The 20,494-nt window shown below is 46.8% G+C and overlaps 1 protein-coding gene across 1 annotated transcript; it reads right to left on the bottom strand.

Annotated features, from left to right (window-relative positions):
• Nucleotides 1–480: 480 nt before the first annotated feature.
• LOC307063342 (uncharacterized protein C20orf96) lies at nucleotides 481–18,599 on the bottom strand (the record flags this gene model as incomplete). The annotated part of the gene is made up of 9 exons (XM_079719412.1): nucleotides 481–563; nucleotides 3,722–3,840; nucleotides 4,565–4,651; nucleotides 4,812–4,913; nucleotides 4,994–5,151; nucleotides 6,064–6,163; nucleotides 6,630–6,788; nucleotides 11,222–11,334; nucleotides 18,572–18,599. The coding sequence occupies 9 exons, from the start codon at nucleotides 18,597–18,599 to the stop codon at nucleotides 503–505; spliced, it is 927 nt and encodes a 308-aa protein (XP_079575538.1). The 3' UTR covers nucleotides 481–502.
• Between the last annotated feature and the right edge of the window lie 1,895 nt (nucleotides 18,600–20,494).

The raw sequence follows: 20,494 nt of genomic DNA, 5'->3' as shown, positions 1-20,494 counted from the left end.
GTCTGGGCACAAATCAGGTGGGAAACTGGAGTCGCACTGCACCAGGGAGGGGGTGGCCCGGAGCCACAGAACCATGGAGACTCCGGCAGGGGGCGGCGCTCCAGCACTTCTCAAGAAGTTTGGAGCCCCAGGTGCAGGCAGCACAGTTGCCCACCCCTAATCTTAAGACAAAATCCATTCCTACCTAGGCTTCTCAGGAAGCCCCAGGCACTGGCAAAGAGCAAAGGCAAACCCAGCTTTATTGGTAAAAAGGACTTGACGAGGAATTCCTACCTGGCTCAAGTAGCAGCACCAGCCAAAAGAATGGAGGGAGAGGGCGATGCAGGAAGCGGAAAGAAAAAAGGAAGAAGAAAGGAAGGAAAGGAGGGAGGGAGGGAGTATGAGGAAGGGAGGAACTGCAGACCAGGGTCTGGATGGGGACGTGGTCTTGGAAGGAGAGAACTCAAGGCTCTGGGTGTGGGGAAGAGACCAGGGAGGGAGGGGTGGCCCATGGCCCCGCCATCTAGAAAGGCAGCAGCTCTTCCACAGGGATGTTGAGGTTGATGTCCATGTCAGGGGTGCACCTGGTAGGAAACAGCAAAGAGGGGTGTGAGACACCAAGCAGGGGCGCCAGAGCTGCAGGTAGGGGAGCACGGCCTCAGAGGAGTCCTGCTCTTTAGAACACCGGTACTCGCTTGGGGAGCCCAAAACACAACCTGTGACCTTACAGCATACACACACACACACACACACACACACGTGTCAAAATGGAAAAGGAACTGGTTTGGCTGGACTCATGTTGCCCCACAGAGCTCTGAGGCCAAGAGGAAACAAGAGCTCAGCTCTGAAGTGCTGGGGCCCCTCAGGACAAGCACTCTCTCTGGAGTCAGGATGACTGGTTTGGAAGCCTAACTCTGTGTCACCTTGAGCACACTGCTTCTCCCCTCTGAGCCTCTGGACTTCACCGGGCACCTATGTAACAAGCACTCACTATGTGACAGACCCCAGGCGAGCCTCGTTTCCTCATCTGTCAAGTGGGGAGGGTCCACCTTCAGTCACCGATGGGAAGATTAAATGAGACCGTGCCAGCGTGTAATAAGTGCTCAGTAAATAACAGGCATTATTCTTTCCATAAAAGTAGCAAGAGCAGTGGGTTCCCATCTGCACTATTTTCCCATCTCAGTGACCAGCACGAACATTTACAAGGCTCCAGGATTACATTCGCCCTCCCAGTTCTCTAACCCACTCTCATGGTACACACTGACGCACGCTGAAGGATTTAGACATGAAATGTCAGGATGTCTGCAATTTACAACATTTCAGAAGAAAGAAAAAGGAAGAAATGAAGATGAAGCCAATATGGCAAAAATATAACTATTTCTAAATCTAGATGGGTAACTGGGTATTCATTATAATACTCTCTCGACTTTTCTGTATATTTGAAATTGTTCAAAATAATAGTAAAAAAACAAAATGCATCTCTCTACTGGCAATGCCCAAATTTCCATCTCCAGTCAATATCTGTCTTCTGATATCTACACTCGTACCCCCAACTGCCTACCTGACAGCTCCACGCTGAGGTCTCTGTAAATTAAACTCAGTGTCCCAGTCAACTGCTGACTGACCTGCGTAAGCATCCTTCACCCCCCGGCCCCAGCCTTCCCTCTCTCTGGACCTGGCACCACTACCCACCCTGTTACAAACGCCAGAATCCCAGGGGTCATTCTTGACACCTCCCTGTCCTTGACTTCCCACATCCAAATATCACCAAGGCCTAAGGATTTACCTTCTTCAATACTTCTCCACTCCATCCATCTCTCCTCTCTCTTCTGCCACCACCGTGGCCAAGCCACCCCCTACACACACGACTGCCGTCACACCCAACCAGACTCCCAGCACCTCCTCTGGCCCCTCTCCAATATCTTCTCCACCCTCTTTTCAAAGTGACTTTTCTTGGAATGCAAATCTGATGTCACCACTCAGCTTACAATTTCTTTGCTTTCAGGGTCAAGTACCAAACTCTTCCCTGGGTCTACCGGGCCCTGCACGGGGGTTCCTACCCCGTTACTCTCCCCATCACTCTGCATTCCAGCCTCATTCGGCTCCTGGTAAACGCCAAGTTCCCTCCTACCACACATCCTGCACAGCCTCACTGCTCGGCTTGTGATCCAGGAACTGGCAGCATCAGCCTGACCCAGGAGCTTCGTAGAAATGCTGACTCCCGAGCCCCACTCCAGACCTACCGGTTCAGCATCTGCTTTGTAACGAGATCTCTAGGTGATTCCTGTGCACATTCTGGTTGGAGAAGCTCTGCCTAGGGATGCGCCATTCCCACATTTTAGGAGGAGAACGCTTCTCCCATTCCTGGTGTCTCCCTGCCCGTGGAAGGGCCTCGGCAGGCATACTTCCCCAGCCTCTCTACCCACTCTGCCCCTGGAAAGGGGTACAACGAGCTGAGCAGTGAGTCTGGAGAATAGGATGGGACACGGGTGGCCCTGCCCTGTTCTCTCCCAGCAACGAGCAGCCTGCAAGGACTACACTCTCCTCTGCCCCCACACAGCTGACCAAGGAGCTCGATCTGCCTGACTCTGGGTTCAGTATTCAGAAGCCAACATATCTGGAGATAGAAGCTGTTGATACATTCTCTAAAATCCACTTTATCAGAATAAAAGTGAGAGTCTGGCCCATGTCTGCCTTACCCCTTTCAGTCTTATTTCAATGTGTTCAGAGCTCAGATAAGGACAACGGTGCCTACTCACCACACCCCCCAAGACGCCAGCACCACCACCTGGAAATGTTCTTCCTTCAGTTCTCCCTTCAGCCCCTTTTGCCCAGTGAACTTGTATGCATCATCCTTCAGACCTTGGTTTAAACTGTCACATTCTCAGGGGAACCTCTCTTGACCCTCCAGCCTCCTCCCTGTCCGGGCTACGCTCTGCCAGCGCCACATCCATACCTCTGCTTCAGCAGCTCTGGGGTCAGTTGCCACGGGACATTTGTCAGTGGCTCGTTATCCATTAATGTCTGGTCCCCTCCTTGGCTCCATGGTGGCAGAGCCAAGGGTTGCTTGCACTCACCGTGCCTGGTGCTCCATAGGCACATCATAAATTTGACAGTACTTTTTAAGGAAAATAAGAGGAGAATGAAGAATAGGAGGTAGAGGAGGAGGAAGGAAAGGGAGAGGAAGAGAAGGAGAGACATAGAAGCTAAGAAGAAGAAAAATAATTTGCAGATGGTAAGATCTGCCCCACATAGAGAGGCGTGGCCTGGTGGGATCCTCACCCTCAGACCCAGAGGGCCTGACCCAAGGGAGGGCAGGCAGAGAACTGGTTTTGGAAGGAGGGAAGTCCTTCCTTTGGGGCCCAGAATTCGGCCCCACAGAGAGAATACCCTTCTCTCCCTGCAGTGTGCCTTCTAGGCCATTCTTCTCTGGAGCCGACCACCCCACTCAACACTGTCTTCCTGAACACCCCAAGAGCTTAGGGGCGCACCCACTTGGTTGAAACATGGAATCTGGAATTGGAAGCGTCCAGAGAGATTACCTAACTCAGCCTGCTGTGCAGAGATGGGACACTAAGCCCAAAGATGGGAAAGGTCACATCTGCTACACAGTCAGTGGCAGAGCCAAAGCAAAAACCCAGCCTCCTGCCTTCTCCACCAGGCTGCCTTCCCCGAGAACAGAGAGCTTCTTCGAGTCCAGAGCATGGCTAGTTTAAGAGGTAGCTACACAAGAATCACATACTTGGATCTCCGAAGCAGAATGTCCGCAAATACAATCTCTCGGGGTTCCAAGATCTGAAACTGGAGCTGTTCCATCTCAGCCCTTAATATGGGTATTTCCTCCTCAAAACGGTCTATAAACTGAGGAGAGCAGGGGAAAGTGAGAAACGAAACATTCTCCAACCAAAGGGAGAAAAGGGCAAAATGAACAAGGGTTATTCCTCATTCATCTACAGAAATGGCCTGGGCTTTGTCACTTTTGTCACTGGGACTTCTGGACTCCAGAGGGGGGTCCTCGCTGTGCAGGGCAGGGCTGGCTCACAAGTTACCGACGATGTTTGATGGTGCTGGAAAGGGTGAGGGGACCGTGGAGAATGGAGACAGGTTGCAAATGGGTGGCAGCGCTTGACAGTGAGAATTAATGGGGGCTGGTGAAGACGATGAAGGCCATTCACTCGGATAACTGATGAAGGTGCAAGATAACGGAAATTACCGCGAGAGGATGGTGATGGTGGACTTCATTAACACTGGTCATGAGTGATGGTCAATGGCAAGAATTAAAGAGGTGAAGACCGGGGTTGGGTAGTGAAATTAAAGTGACGGTCGTGTGGTGATGCTTGGTGATGTTGCTGATGGGTCATGGCTGGTGGTGTTGGTTAATGAGGCAAACCCTAGGCCAGCACAAATCCCCTTCTCAGATGAATAACAAGTGGCATTAATGGCACTGCCAAGGAGGAAGGCTAACAGCAGAGTCAGAGACCTGATGAGCACCAGATCAGGACAAGCCTGACTCCCACAGGTCCTGGGGACCACCCACCCTCCTGCTCTAGCACAGGGGTGACGACCACCTTTGCTGCCCACTCACTTCTCGGAACTTGTCCATGTATTTCAGTATGACCCGGCTATTCCAAGTCTTCTGCAGGAGTGCTTCCTGATGAGCATGCTGGATTTTCTGCAGAGGAAGGAGAGGTCTGGCCCCCAAGTCTGGCCCCAGGGGCTACCATGCACTGGGTAGCATGGTGGGTGTGGGGGGGACCTGGAGGCAGAGGACAGGGAAAAAAGCAGGGCTGGGGGCAGGACCTGGATACCTGCCATAGTGGCTGGCTACTCACCACCACCAGAGACCTCAGTAGGTTTTTTTTCTTATTCTGAATCTGGTTGGACATAGATGCCAGGACCGTTCTGCACATCTCACTGAGGTCATCCAGCTCATCCTGGGGGTCAGCAGGAGGGTGTTGGCCACCAGCCTTGCCTCCCACATGGTCTGGCGAGGCAAGGCCATGGGCTCACCTACCTGCTGGCTGTCCTTCACCTGCTGCAGCTGGTGCACAAGGTTGGCAACCTGGACCGACTTGATGGGATACTCACGGTCCATGTAAGTGCTCATGAAGCTCACTTTCTTATGGACCTTCTCGATCTTGGCATCCAGCTGTTCCACCTGCTGCTCCAGGTCTGAAGAGATCAGGAGGGACAGAAGGCAGGACCCTCCCTCAAGAACCCCTCTGGGGAGACCCAAGAGGCAAAGCTCTCCTTGACCAATGAGTTGGGGTCTGGGCTGAAGCAAGTTCACACAAGGCTAGGAGGTGGTGGACAGTTAAGCCCCTAGAGAGCTCTCTGCCTTCACAGGAGAAGAGGCAATGCTGGGTAGGAAAGAAACTATCCCCGTGCAAAATCCCTTGGCAAGCCCCGGCTCTGCCACTGCCACTGCATGACCCTCACCAAGACCCTCCCTCTCTGGACCTCAGTCCCCTCATACACACGCTCCCAAAGCAATGAGCCCAGTGAAATGGGGCAACACTGGCTCCCAAGACATGACCAGGGCAGGAGTAAGACAGTCTATCCTGCCACCCTCCATGGAGGGGATCCCCAGCATCTAAGGCTGCCTGACACACCGCCCCTCCCCTCAGAAGGCTTCTAGTCTGCTCAGGGGAAAGAAACCACAGGCTCAGCAGGTCTGTGGCCAGTGACCTGTTCCAGCCACTGACTCCCAGAGGGACCCTGGCAAGAAAGAGGGAGGCTGGGATTGGATGCTGGTTCTTAGCTGTGTAACCTTCAACAGGCTACTTCACTTCCCTTACCCTCAGTTGCCTCATCTGTAAAATGGGAGAAAAGAAAAACTTCCCTGCCTTACAGGTAGTCGGAATGATGGAGAGTGAGCCCATAAAAACAAAGCACGTAGGGCCTGCAAGCACTAAGTGCTTGAGAAGTAAGCTGTCAGCTGTGCATCTTAGCAGTCCCATCGGCCTCAGAAGGGAGGTGATGGGCCTGATGGTTTCTGAAAGGGAGGTGCAAGGGGAATGCCCAGCAGCTGACCTGCCCAGAGGGCCAGGTGAGGGTCAGGGAGTCAGCCCCAGGTATTCTTACTGTGTATCTTGGATTCCTCCTTCTCCTCCCATTCCTGAAGCTCACACTTCATCTGGTGCAGCTTCTTCTTGTTTGAGTACTCCAAGATGTCAGCGATGGTCTGTGGGAGTGGGGGGCGGGGAGGGGCGTCAGCTCACCCCAAGCCTCCACTGGTGCGGCCAAAGCGCGGACTGTCGGAGGACTCAGCACTTCCTCAGAGGAGTCTCCAAACCCAACCCCACACATACTGTGTGCCAGGCACAACTCTTCGGGGTGGGTGCTGTTGTGCCCCAGTTTTTCAGGGCTCAGAGGTTAACTCAAAGTCTTCCAGCTAATAAGTGCTGATGGGGATGAGTCCCCACCCCCCCCACACCCCCAGTCTGATTCCAAAGCCCAGGTAGGTGGGCGGGGGGCGGCGGAGTGTGTAAGAGATGTATCCTCCACATGGAGGAGGCAGCTTGCGCAACGGGCCGGGAGAGGCCGGGAGAAAGCAGGAGAGGGCGCCCAAGCGCTCAGGAGGGCGGCGTCGCGGGCTGGACCGCAACGCAGGGCAGAGGCAGGGCTGCGGGGCCACGGTGGGGGCTCACCATGAAGACGTCCTCCTGCTGCAGCATCCCCCGCACTTTCAGGGCCGAGCTGTCGTCCGTGTCCTGGATGGTCTTGATCAGTTGCCCACAGAGCTTGGTGAGGAAGTCCTCGTGATCGCAGAGCTCCTGGTGCGCGGCTTGCCGGTTCCTGAGCATCGTCTGCAAGCGGAGGAACAGGGAAGGGGGGCAGTGTTCCGTGATGCGCGGAGCTGGCCGGAACCTCCGGGAGCCTAGGGACCACTTCCCTCCCGCCGCAATCCGCCCCCTTGTGGCCTCGACTGGTAAATGCCACCCGAGCTGGGCGGCGGTTCCCCATTGTCTGCGGGTCAGAGCACCTTGAATTATTTCATCCTTTCTGAAACACCCATTTTCCCATAATTTTACACTCTGAGGTGGGGATATATCTTACAGTTGGTGGCGTGTTACAGTCTAATTGACAAATATTTTATTAATGGGTAATTAAGATAAAGGTACGCCTTATTATCAATGGCTTCTTAGACTCGATGAACTATATAGTACTAGCAATAATAGAAAACGCCCAGGTAGGAAAGAAGATGGCCGAGGAGACGGGCCTTGTCTGGAGAAGAAGCAGTAGAGGCAGAGTGGATGATAATCGCTACCATTTCTCATCAGGCAGCTGAGCTGGGTGAGGACTGTTACATACAAAAGCCCCTGGGAAAACAATGAGCCTCTAAGGGATTAAGGGACTTGCCTAAGGGCCCCCAAGCAGGTACACATAACCTACAATAATAATAACAAGAACAACTGCTGAGGGCGCCTCACTCAGCAGGCGGCTCAGGGTATCAGCTTACCCTCCAACAACCCTATGTTCCCCAGCTCTAATTTACTGATAGGTGGATGTTCAGGCAGGTTACATGACTGCCCCAAAGTTGCACAGACAGGAAGTAGTGGCACCGGAACTCGAAAGGCAGACTTCTGACTCCCAATGTCTATCTTTCCACTACACTAAGATGAGGAACTGAGTGGGCCTAAAGTTGCAAGGTGGGCTGAACCTCACAGGGATCAAGACTTTGATGTGGGCTTCCCTGGTGGCGCAGTGGTTGAGAGTCCGCCTGCCGATGCAGGGGACGCGGGTTCGTGCCCCGGTCCGGGAGAATCCCACGTGCCGCGGAGCGGCTGGGCCCGTGAGCCATGGCTGCTGAGCCTGCGCGTCCAGAGCCTGTGCTCCACAACGGGAGAGGCCACAACAGTGAGAGGCCCGCGTACCGCAAAAAAATAAACACTTGGATGTTAGGCCTCGACACACCTTGGTTCAAATGCCAGCTCTGCCACTTCCCACCTAAGGGACCCTGGGCAAGTTAGTTAGCCTCCCAGAACCCTGCTATACTCATTCCGTATGTTAGGAAACTAATACCGGCTTCAGAGAGCTGCTGCTATAAAAAACAGATGAGGTAATATTCACAATCAAACCACTTAGTGGCGCGCCTCACACACTCAGTGACTAGTCACCATTCTCACCGGTCCTCACCCTCCACCTCTGCCAGACTATGTGCTCTCTTCTTTATTCCTTCTGTTCTTCATTTCTCTGTCCTTTGCTAGAAACTACCTCTTCCTAGCCCTCAGCTGCCATATTCCTCACACAATAATGAGTAATAGTGCAAATGCATAGAGTACTTATTATGAACTCTAAAGTATGCTAAGCACTTCCCACGCACTACCTCAGTTGGGACTATTATTTTTGTTTTTGTTTCTGTTTTTTGCGGTACGCGGGCCTCTCACTGTTGTGGCCTCTCCCGTTGCGGAGCACAGGCTCCGGACGCGCAGGCTCAGCGGCCATGGCTCACGGGCCCAGCTGCTCCGCTGCATGTGGGATCTCCCCGGACAAGGGCACGAACCCGTGTCCCCTGCGTCGGCAGGCGGACTCTCAACCACTGCGCCACCAGGGAAGCCCACTTGGGACTATTATTATCCCCACTTTAGAGAAGCAGAACTTGAGGGTCAGAGGGATGCAGTACCTTACCCAAGGTCACACATCGCAGAGCCGTTGTCCTTGAAGTCTGGGCTCCTAGCCACTCCACCATCTTGCCTTCACATCTCCAGACCAAAACATCTCCAAATATGGCCCACACGGACCAGAAGCATCTTGTGAAAAATGCCAGTCTCTGAGTCTCGGGCCCACTGAGCCCCACTCCCAGGTGATTCTGATAAAGTGTAGAATTAATGACCTCTGCTCTAGAAATGGATCTTCCCTGACCACCAGCTCTAGGGTAGAAACCCTGCTTTGTGTCGGTCCTGACCCTTACCCAATTTGTAATTACATAATTACAGTTTGTAATTATGTCTCCCCTTTTCCCAATTTATTTTTCTCCTAGGACTCATCACTACCAAACATAACATGTTTTTCTTATTATCTTGTTTCGTGTCTGTCTACTCAACTAGAATTTTACAGCCAGGAGGGCAGGGGCTTTGGTTGTTTTATCACAGCTATAGGTATCTCCAGCACACAGGACAGTGCCTGGAGCTCCATAAGTATGGGTTGAATAAACTGATGAGTACTATTCTTTGGGGGTTTTAATTCATTTATTATGTGTCTCCCCATTAAAGTATAAGCTCCGTCATAGCACCAATTCTAAGGGCCGTGTTCATGGCTGTGTCCCCAACACCCGGCTTGGTGCCTGGCATATCATAGGCATTCTCTCAGGAGTTGTTGATCGAATAAGTGACTGTCCTAAGGCTGAGGGGCAGAGTCAGGATCCTACTTCATATCCAAGAACAAACCAACTGAGTCACTTCTGCTCCCTTGCTCTGTTTCCCCCTTGTCCCCACAGCCCGTTCTGCACACAGCAGCAGCAGCCCAAGGACTCCTGTGAAAATCTAAGTCAGATCATATCCCCACTCTACTCAGAATCCTCCAGGGTCTTCCTGCCTTACTCTATACAAACACAAAGCCTAATCATGGACTACAGGGCTGTTTACAAGCTATCTCCTTCCCCCCACAGCCCACCATCTTCCTTCCTCATCACCTGGCCCATCACTGACCTCACACCAACCTCAGGGCCTTTGCACTTCCAGTTCCTCAGCCTGGAACATTCCCCCTCAGATGTCACCACCTTAGCAGCCTTCCCTGACCACCCTCCTAAAACAGTCATGGCTACTCCACCCTCTGTGCCTCTTTAGCCCCTAACCTTATTTTACACTTCTTCATAGCTCTTACCCTCACTACACATATTACATTTTTATCTGTCTTACTTATTGTCTGTCTCCCCGAGTAGAATGTGAGCTCCCTAAGGTCAGAGGCCACATCACTGGTGAATCCCCACACCTAGAACAGGGTCTGGCACATAGTAGGTGCTCAAATATTTGTTGACTAAACAAATGAATGATTACAAGAGACAGTATTAGGAACTCGTTAGGAGCACAACTTTTAGAGCCAATTGTCCAAGTTCATGTTTCAAACAAAAACACATAAACCCTTCTAAAGTCAGGATAAAAATAACATCAGAAATATGAGTTCCTACTTTACAAATGCAGGGCTGCCTCTAAACCATTTTTGCAAAATTGAAGGTTAAAGGAAAAAAAAGGTTTCAAGGCAAATACATTTTTCCCTATTCCCTTATATAACAGTCATTGCTCATTGACTCATCATATTAAAAACTTTCCTGAAGAAGTTAAGAATTCTTCTATAGTATTTTGTAGTATTTATAGTATTTGGTATTTTACTTTCTCCTATGGACACAAAAGCCCCCTCTTCTTCTAGTCATTTCAAATACTTTGAAACAATGTTCAGAAGCCATAAAAAAACAATGGATGGTAAGAAAATCAATTTTCAAAAGTTCTATTAGTTGATGTGAAATTTTTTAATAGTAAGCTCCTAAGCCTTGCTTTAAGATGCACTGTATTCCATGAAAGGCTAATTTACTGGAAATTTTAAAATGAACAAGCCACTAAATTGTGTTCCTAGTGCAGTAAAATAAAAAGTGATTCTGCTCAGAGGGAGCATAGTCCTGCCAACACCTTGATCTTGGACTTCCGGCCTCCAGAACTGTGAGACAATAAATTTCTATAGTTTTAAGTAAAAAAAAAAAATTAGTGATTTGTTTCCCTGTGATCCTCCAAAGGTGAACAGCAAGTTGGTTTTATTTGTTCTTTTATAGATGTTCATATATTTCATGTTTTAATGCATTGTAGTCATTAATGCTAAAAAAAAAAAAAGTGATTCTGATCTTTTTCCTGAGTCTTAAGCACAAAGGCAAGGGACTTCCCTAGTGGTCCAGTGGTTAAGACTCTGTGCTCCCAATGCAGGGGGCGCAGGTTCGATCCCTGGTCAGGGAACTAAGATCCCACATGCCTTGGAGCGCGGCCAAAAAATACAAAAACAAAGGCAAACTGCTGTTTGCCTAACTGGCTTTGACCCCTGGTACCGCATTTTCTAGCTGCGTGGTCTGTGTCATCCCCCTGCACCTCGGTTTCCCCATCTGTAGAAGAGGGATGATGATAAGCGTGCCCACGGGGTTGCTGTGAGGAGGAGGGGTCAAGTCAGGCACCCATGAAGTGCTCAGTGCGTGTTTGCTATCGCCATCCCCCGCCCCCTGCCCTGGGCCCTGGTGCCTGTGGAAAGATGCTCGTCATACTCTCATTAGTTGGATTTTGCTCTGTGTCTTCCCCGGGTCCAACTTTCCTCTGCGCAGTTCTAGTGGATCCCTCGGCTGGCTTGTCATCCACAAGGTGGGCTTGGATTGCAACCCTAGGGTATAGGAAAGGACAGAGAGAGTGTGAGGGTAGAGGCAGGTCTGGGGTCAGGTCCCAGGGAATGCACCAGCCATGAGAGACCCCAATGCCATCCACTCATGTCCTTAAAATGTACGACAGTGAGACTGAGGAATGAAGCTCACATCCATCAGTTAGCTCCCAGGCCCCACTCTGAGCTTTGTTATAAAGGACAGAGAAGCCCAGGAGACTTCCACATACCACAGTGACTGTGGGGTTAAACAGAGGGGAGGAGAGGGGTAGCAGCAGGAGATGGCCAGACATCCCCAATCTCTCCCACCAAGCTGGCCGGTGGCAAGCTCAGAAGGGGTAGGGGTTAATAGCAACAACTAATGAACCAGACAGCCTGCGTTTGAATCTGGATTCTGTCTTCTACTAGCTATATGACCTTGGGCAGGTCACATGACCTCTCTGTCCCTCAGCTTTCCCATCTGTAAAACAGAAATAATCATCATGCCTACCTCACAGAGTTGTAGTGAAATTAAATAAGAAGTTACTATAAAGTATTTGGAATAGTGCCTAACCCATATTCAGTGCTAAATATAAATTACTAGTTGTCACTGTTATTACCAATGACCTGAGAATTGGGATCAGGACCACAGCATCAGATAAAGGCACAGGAGCCGTGCAAAATGCTAACCAGCTGTCTCCGGAACACCTGTAAAAGCTGTGGTCCTGCCAGATGAGAAGTACACGAAAATAATTCAGATCAGAAGAAGGCATTCGGAGGGCATGTTCTGAGAACCCCTGCTTCCTCTCCACGCGTCCTGCGCAGTTATGAGGCAAATCACACAGATCATCACAAACGCTGCTGCTGCCTTGTCAGCCCCTGCCAACATCTCTGTTGGAGGTGCAACCCAGTTCATTTTTGAAAAATATTATTTCTTTTATGGATCAATATCCTTAATTTAGTATTAAGTGTTGAAGTGACAAAGTAAAATTAGAGTAATTTTGTGTTAAAGTTATGAATTATCTGTATGTATCTGGTATTTAATTGTATTGTTTGAGAGATGGAGTGATTAATAGATTAATTTTGTGGCTCTAATTTAAAATGTGTAAGTGAGATTTTGATTTAGATTTGTTTTAAGTTGAAAGGTTTAATACACTCTTATTAAATGTGTATAAATTACCACAACTTTTAAATGAACATAAGATTATCCATATTTAGAAGTTTATTTATTAGATATACAAGAATTACATTAAATATCCAATGGTTTTGTTAATCAGAACAAGCGAACTTTTTGAAAATGAAAGTGAATATATTAAATTTTAAAGGTGGCTTAAACGATTTAGGAGAATTTAATTAACCAACTTCCAAAACCCCCTTCACAAGGGTTTTTAAAAATTATAACATTTGTAAGCTGAACTTAAATACTTAGGAAGATTTGTCGCTTTAATAAGGAGTATTTCTTTTCATTAATGGTGGTAGCCGTGATTTATCTTTTTTGTAATTAAACTTTTTATTTTTAAATAAATTCAGATTACATTTACTTAAGAAATAATGCAGAGAAATCCTATGTTCCCTTAACCCAATTTTTCCCGACCATAACATCTTGCAAAACTAAGTACAATATCACAACCAGGACATTGAAAGACTGAACATTTCCACAACCACAAGGATCGCTCGTGCTGCCTTTTATTGCCACACCCACTTCCCTCCCCTTCCATGCTCCCCCTACCTCTGTCAATCACTAATCTGTTCTCCATTTCTACAAATTCTGTCATTCCCAGATGGTTATACAAATGGAATCATACAGTATGTCACTTCTGAGATTGGCTTTTTTCACTCAGCATAATTCTCTGGAGATTCATCCAAGTTAGTGAATGTATCAAAAGTTCTTTCCTTTTTCTTGCTGAACAGTACTAAATGCTACGGAATGGATGTACCATAGTTTTTGTTTGTTTGTTTGTTTGTTTGCGGTACGCGGGCCTCTCACCGCTGCGGCCTCTGCCGTTGCAGAGCACAGGCTCCAGATGCGCAGGCCCAGCGGCCACGGCTCACCGGCCCAGGCGCTCCGCGACATGTGGGATCTCCCCGGACCGGAGCACGAACCTGTGTCCCCTGCATTGGCACGTGGACTCCCAACCACTGCGCCACCAGGGAAGCCCACCATAGTTTGTTTAACTACTCACTCATTAAAGGACATCTGGATTGTTTCCAGTTTGGGGGTATTACGAATAAGGCTACTCTGAAACTCTCATGCACTTTTTTTTTTTTCACTTTTTTAAATTGAAGAACAGTTGATTTACAAGTTGTCTTAGTTTCTGGTGTACAGCAAAGTGATTCAGTTATATATATATATATATATATATATATATATATATATATATACTTTTCATATTCTTTTCCATTATAGTTTATTACAAGATATTGTTGTAATAAACAACAAGTTTATATATAGTTCCCTATGGTATACAGTAGGACCTTGTTGTTTATCTATTTTATATATAGTAGTTTGTATCTGCTAATCCCAAACTTCTAATTTATCTCTACACTCACCTTTCCCCTTTGGTAACCATAAGTTTGTTTTCTATGTCTGTGAGTCTGTTTCTGTTTTGTAAATAAGTTCCATTTGTATCATATTTTAGGTTCCACATATAAATGATATCATATGATATCTGTCTTTCTGATTCACTTCACTTAGTTTGGTAATCTCTAGGTCCATCCATGTTGCTGCAAATGGCATTATTTCATTCTTTTTTATGGCTGAGTAGTATTCCTGTGTGTCTGTGTGTGTATACACACCACATCGTCTTTTTTTTTTTTAACATCTTTATTGGAGTATAATTGCTTTACAATGGTGTATTAGTTTCTGCTTTATAACAAGGTGAATCAGTTATACATATACATATATCCCCATATCTTTTCCCTCTTGTGTCTCCCTCCCTCCCACCCTCCCTATCCCACCCTTCTAGGTGGTCACAAAGCACCAAGCTGCTCTCCCTGTGTTATGTGGCTGCTTCCCACTAGCTATCTATTTTACATTTGGTAGTGTACATATGTCCATGCCACTCTCTCACTTTGTCCCAGCTTACCCTTCCCCCTCCCAGTGTCCTCAAGTCCATTTTCTATGTCTGCATCTTTATTCCTGTCCTGCCCCTAGGTTTTTCAGAACTTTTATCTTTTTTACAGATTCCATATATATGTGTTAGCATACGGTATTTGTTTTTCTCTTCCTGACTTACTTCACTCTGTATGACAGACTCTAGGCCTATCCACCTCACTACAAATAACTCAATTTCATTTCTTTTTATGGCTGAGTAATATTCCATTGTATATATGTGCCACATCTTCTTTATCCATTCATCTATCGATGGACACATAGGTTGCTTCCATGTCCTGGCTATTGTAAATAGAGCTGCAATGAACATTGTGGTACATGACTCTTTTTGAATTACGGTTTTCTCAGGGTATATGCCCAGTAGTGGGATTGCTGGGTCGTATGGTAGTTCTATTTTTAGTTTTTTAAGGAACATCCATACTGTTCTCCATAGTGGCTGTATCAATTTACATTTCCCCCAACAGTGCAAGAGGGTTCCCTTTTCTCCACACCTTCTCCAGCATTTATTGTTTGTAGATTTTTTGATGATGGCCATTCTGACTGGTGTGAGGTGATACCTCATTGTAGTTTTGACTTGCATTTCTCTAATGATTAGTGATGTTGAGCATCCTTTCATGTGTTTGTTGGCAATCTGTGTATCTTCTTTGGAGACATGTCTATTTAGGTCTTCTGCCCATTTTTGGATTTGGTTGTTTGTTTTTTTGATATTGAGCTGCATGAGCTGCTTGTAAATTTTGGAGATTAATCCTTTGTCAGTTGTTCCATTTGCAAATATTTTCTCCCATTTGGAGGGATGTCTTTTCATCTCGTTTATGGTTTCCTTTGCTGTGCAAAAGCTTTGAAGTTTCATTAGGTCCCATTTGTTTATTTTTGTTTTTATTTCCATTTCTCTAGGAGGTGGGTCAAAAAGGATCTTGCTGTGATTTATGTCATAGAGTGTTCTGCCTATGTTTTCCTCTAAGAGTTTTATAGTGCCTGGCCTTATATTTAGGTCTTTAATCCATTTTGAGTTTATTTTTGTGTATGGTGTTAGGGAGTGTTCTAATTTCATTCTTTTACATGTAGCTGTCCAGTTTTCCCAGCACCACTTATTGAAGAGGCTGTCTTTTCTCCACTGTATATTCTTGCCTCCTTTATCAAAGATAAGGTGACCATATGTGTGTGGGTTTATCTCTGGGCTTTCTGTCCTGTTCCATTGATCTTATTTCTGTTTTTGTGCCAGTACCATACTGTCTTGATTACTGTAGCTTTGTAGTATAGTCTGAAGTCTGGGAGCCTGATTCCTCCACCTCCATTTTTCTTTCCCAAGATTGCTTTGGCTATTCGGGGTCTTTTGTGTTTCCATACAAATTGTGAAATTTTTTGATCTAGTTCTGTGAAAAATGCCCTTGGTAGTTTGACAGGGATGGCACTGACTCTGTAGATTGCTTTGGGTAGTATAGTCATTTTCACAATGTTGATTCTTCCAATCCAAGAACATGGTATATCCCTCCATCTGTTTGTATCATCTTTAATTTCTTTCATCAGTGTCTTATAGTTTTCTGCATACAGGTCTTTTGTCTCCTTAGGTAGGTTTATTCCTAGGTATTTTATCCTTTTGGATATGCTTTTGCACTGGTTTTTGTGTGACCATAAGTTTCACTTCTCTGGAACAAATGCCCAAGAGTGCAATTGTTGGATCATTATGGGAAATGTGTGTTTAGTTTCATAGGAAACTGCCATATTCTTTTCCAGAATGGCGGCTCCATTTCACATTCCCACAAGCAATGTATGCATGACCCAGTTTCTCCTCGTTGCCAACATTTGGTGTTATTACTATTTTTCATTTTACCCATTCTGATAGGTGTGCAGTGACACCTCATTGTGGTTTAATTTGCATAGCCCTAATGGATAATGATGTTGAACATCTTTTCATGTGCTTATTTACCATGTGTATTTCCTCTTTGGGTGAAATCCTCTTCATGTCTTTTGCCCATTTTCTAACTGAATTGTTTTTCTATTGAGTTTTGAGGGTTCCCAATATATTCTACAAAGCAGTCTTTTGTCAGATAGGTGGTTTGCAAACATTTTCTCCAAGTCTGTAGCTTGTCTTTTCATACTCTTAACAGAGTCTTTAAAAGAACAAAAGTCTTAAATTTTGATGAAGTCCAACTTGTCCATTTATTTCATTTTTCTTTTATGGATCCAGCTGTTTGTGTAAAGTCAAAGAACTCTTCACTTGGCCATCAGTCCCAAAGATTTTTCTCTCCTATGTTTTTTTCTAAAAGTTTTACTGTTTTACATTTTATATTTATTTTTTACTTCATTTCTCCAGTAGTTGACTGTGGGTCCTGGAGCCAAACTGCCAAATATCACAGCCTGGATGTGCCCCTCCTACCTGTGACCTTGGGAGTTACACCTGTCTGTGCCTCAGGTTCCTCATCTGTAAGAGGAGGTGATAACAACAGCACTCACCTCATGGGGTTGTTGGGAAGATTAAATAAAGTGATAGGTGTAAAGTGTTGAGAACAGTATCTAGCACATAGTAAGTGCTTGGTATATGGTAACTGCTTTTGTTCTGGCTGTGGGTGTGTCAGTTACATATCTCACCGCTTCCCCAGTGAAAGAAAAGGGCAAGAGTTTCCTTGTAGATGCTGTTTGAATAGGGTCTAGGACCAAAGACAAAAATTCAGTCACTACCACCAGGTCTTGTGCTCATCACTTTATATCAATGACTCTCAACAGGGGTGTTTTAGATATATTGGCAGGGGGGGATCTGTGGGTTCTCATTGGGGGCCCAACTGGCATCTGTAGGTGGGGGCCAGGGACACGAGACATCCCCCAGAACAGGACAACCCCATAGAACATAGAATTCTCCTGTCCTGCATTACTCTCCTAAGTCCTACTAGATATGACATAGGTAAAACCCCTATTTATAACAATCTGACCCCAGAACCTGACTCTGTTTTACATATAGCCACGAAGAATATTTTTCAGGGTTTTACTATAATGCTGAATTTTCCAAGAAAGCAGCTACAATCAAGGGAAGATTGTGCTTTTTTTGTTTAGAACTTTACCAAGAGATGGGCACCACTTTGGAAATCACAGCTGCAATGAAAAATCCCTCTTGGTATTTTGAGTCCCTGATTTCCCACCGTGTGTCACTCTGCATTTGCAACTGTTATGTTCACCATGACTCCACATCTATGAGTAAGCTTCTGAAGACTTTCTAATGTCTTCTAGTGGACTCCATCCTGAGCATTTACATACTGAAATATACTTTATTTAACTATAAATAACTTTCCATTTCCTTTACAGTTATGGCATTAAATTAATATTTAAAAATTATATATGTATGTAGGTTATATTATCTATAAAGTTTATTTCAGGATACTAAAGGAATATTACAAAATATTTGTAATATTTGTCATTAAAAGGAGTGTTGGGTCTGAATAACAATGCTTTACACAGATCTTCTCATTTAATTCTCACAACAATCCTATCAGGTAAGGATTAGTGTCCTCATTTTACAAATGAGAAAACAAAAACTCATTCATCTCTCTCACTTTCCCAAGACAGCAGATGGCAGAACGAAGGTCTGAACCCATGTCTGCCTGAGCCAAGGCCTCAGAACTCCCCTGGAAGGCATGACAGTGATGTGGCAGAGATTATCCCAAGTTCACCAAACCCTGTTTTCTTTTCCTCTTGGACACATAGTTGGACTATATTTCCCATCTTCCCTTGTGGTTAAGGGTAGGCATGTGACTGAGTTATGGACACTGGAATATGAGTAGAAGTGATGTGTATCACTTCAAGTCTGTGCCCTGAAAAAGAAAGGGCAGGATCATCCATACTCTTGCTCTCTCTCTTCTCTCTCTGCAGGATGCAAAAGTACCCAGCAGAAGACTTCAAGGCCTTAAAAAATGTCATTGCCACAAGGTGATGGAGCCTAGATCCCTGAATGATCACGTGAAAAAGATTACTCCCTCCCCGCTAGATCCACAAATGTACTTCGACATAAATGAGAAATATGTTTCTGTATTAATACTTGATATCTGGGGATGGTTTGTTATAGCAGTTAGCCTACCCTGATATAAATGTTGTCACCAACGGCCAAGAGCATCCACTCCATCCTGTCACCAACTCCACCAGCACCCAAGTGCCTCTGCCCACCTGGCTGAACGGTAGTCCGGGTCTTCATTTTGCTTTTCTTAGTGTTGACAGTTCGTGGGATTGGGGACAGAGTAGATGGCTTGGCTCTTTGCTTGGACCGCTGCCGTGGAACATTATCCTACCAGACATAACACAAATCAGTCACACAGCTCATGGGCTCAAATCCCAGCTTCCCCCCTTACAGATATCTGTAACCTTGATCAAGTGGATTTACCTCTCCGAGCCTCAATTTTCTCATCTGTAAACTGGATCTAATTATAAAAGCTACCTCCACAGGTTGGTACAAAAATTCCAAAAGATGATATTTGTAAAGCATGTGGTAAGTGTTCCATAAGTGTTAGCTATCACTTTTTCAGCAGCCAGCCAGAATTTACTAAGCACATCGGCTGGGAGGTGCTAAGAACTGCGAGAAACAGAAGGCATGGAAAAGACCCAACAGGAAAGCAATCAGAGATAAATAAGAGAGCAGCATAATACACCCTTACATCCTGATAGGTGGTGAGAAAACTGAGCTTCAGAGCCACGCCCCGGGTCCCACAGCAAATGCATGACAGAGCCGGGCCTGGAATTCAGGTTTCTGGATTCTACTGCCCAGGACAGTCACAGCCGTGGGCGTTGAGAGCAAGCTGACTGCAAGCCCAGGGTCAGCAAGCCCCACCCACATACCTTCCCTAGCCCTCTTGGACTCACCAGAACCTGGAACTGGGGGACTGTGGAGCAAATCCCAGCGTGGTTGAGTCTGGAAAGTGTTGGGGCGGGAAAGAACTCCCATCATTCCCAACCCACGGGATGCAAGCAGCAAACGTGAAACTGGCATGGGGTCTCGAAGCCGAAACCTCACCCACTAGGGACACGAGCCAAGCAGGAGCTGGAGAGCTCGAGGGGGAGGCGGGGCTAGGGAGATAGGGCGGGGGGAGGGCGGGGTCAAAAGACCTTGGGACAACACCCGGCGAGTACCCAGCCAGAGATAGGTTGGGCGCACGCATGCGCGGTCCACCGCCCCTCCATACGCCTTTTACGTATTTCGGAAAGACGCGCGCCATTAGGGAGAATGGAAGAAGAGTCCGGAGGCGTTGGGGCCCCGATCTTTTGGGATGCCTATTTGTTTGGCTTCTCCAACTTCCTTGTCTCAGCGTGGGTCGCGCGGTAACCAAGGCCACTCAAACTTCCCAGCGAGACCTGCCGCTTTCTTGCCTGTGTTGGTCTCCAAGGAAACGGACGCAGACTACCGAACGCCTAGAGGAACGAATACCGCAAGGGAAAAAGTAGCTCTCTCCACATTCTTCTCATCGTGGTTTCAAATTCCCCTCAGCTGGCCCAGCCTATCATGCTAAAGAATTATGTCATATTTCTCCTCTCAGCAAACCTCCATCAATTCCTTCTCCATCCTTACTCTTGGCTAATGACGTTGCTTCCTATTTTACGAGGAAAATCATGGGGCTCGGTAAACTCACAATTTCACATTACTTCATTTACCCACCTACATGCCTCCCTCCTGAGACTATGTGTAAACTGCCTACTGACACCGATTCCTACAATTGTGCACTGAATCCTGTCCTCACTCATTTTCTCTATGAAATTCCCCGGGCAATTCCCGTTTTCTCCATCACCCTTTCCTCTGTATTATTATCATCGCTTTACCAACATAGTTTAACTTCTCCTATTAAAAAAAAGTGACCACTTAGCATCCAGCTACCCTCCCGTTTCTGCTTCACTTTACAGCAAAACTTCTAGAGAGGTTTGCCTACTGTTTCCCATTCCCTTCCGCCTGTTCAGTCAGGCTTACCCTCTCCACCTCTCCTCTGGAACTGACCTTGTCAACGCTACCAGTGACCTCCGTTTTGCTAATCCCCACGGTCATCTCTCAGTTCTCATCTTACTCAGCCTGTCTGCAGCATTTGACACAACGGATCACTCCCTCCT

This window comes from Hyperoodon ampullatus (assembly GCF_949752795.1).
Source record: "Hyperoodon ampullatus genome assembly, chromosome: 14".
In the NCBI taxonomy this organism is placed as follows: Eukaryota; Metazoa; Chordata; class Mammalia; order Artiodactyla; family Ziphiidae; genus Hyperoodon; species Hyperoodon ampullatus.
This window is presented reverse-complemented; position numbering and strand designations above follow the sequence as displayed.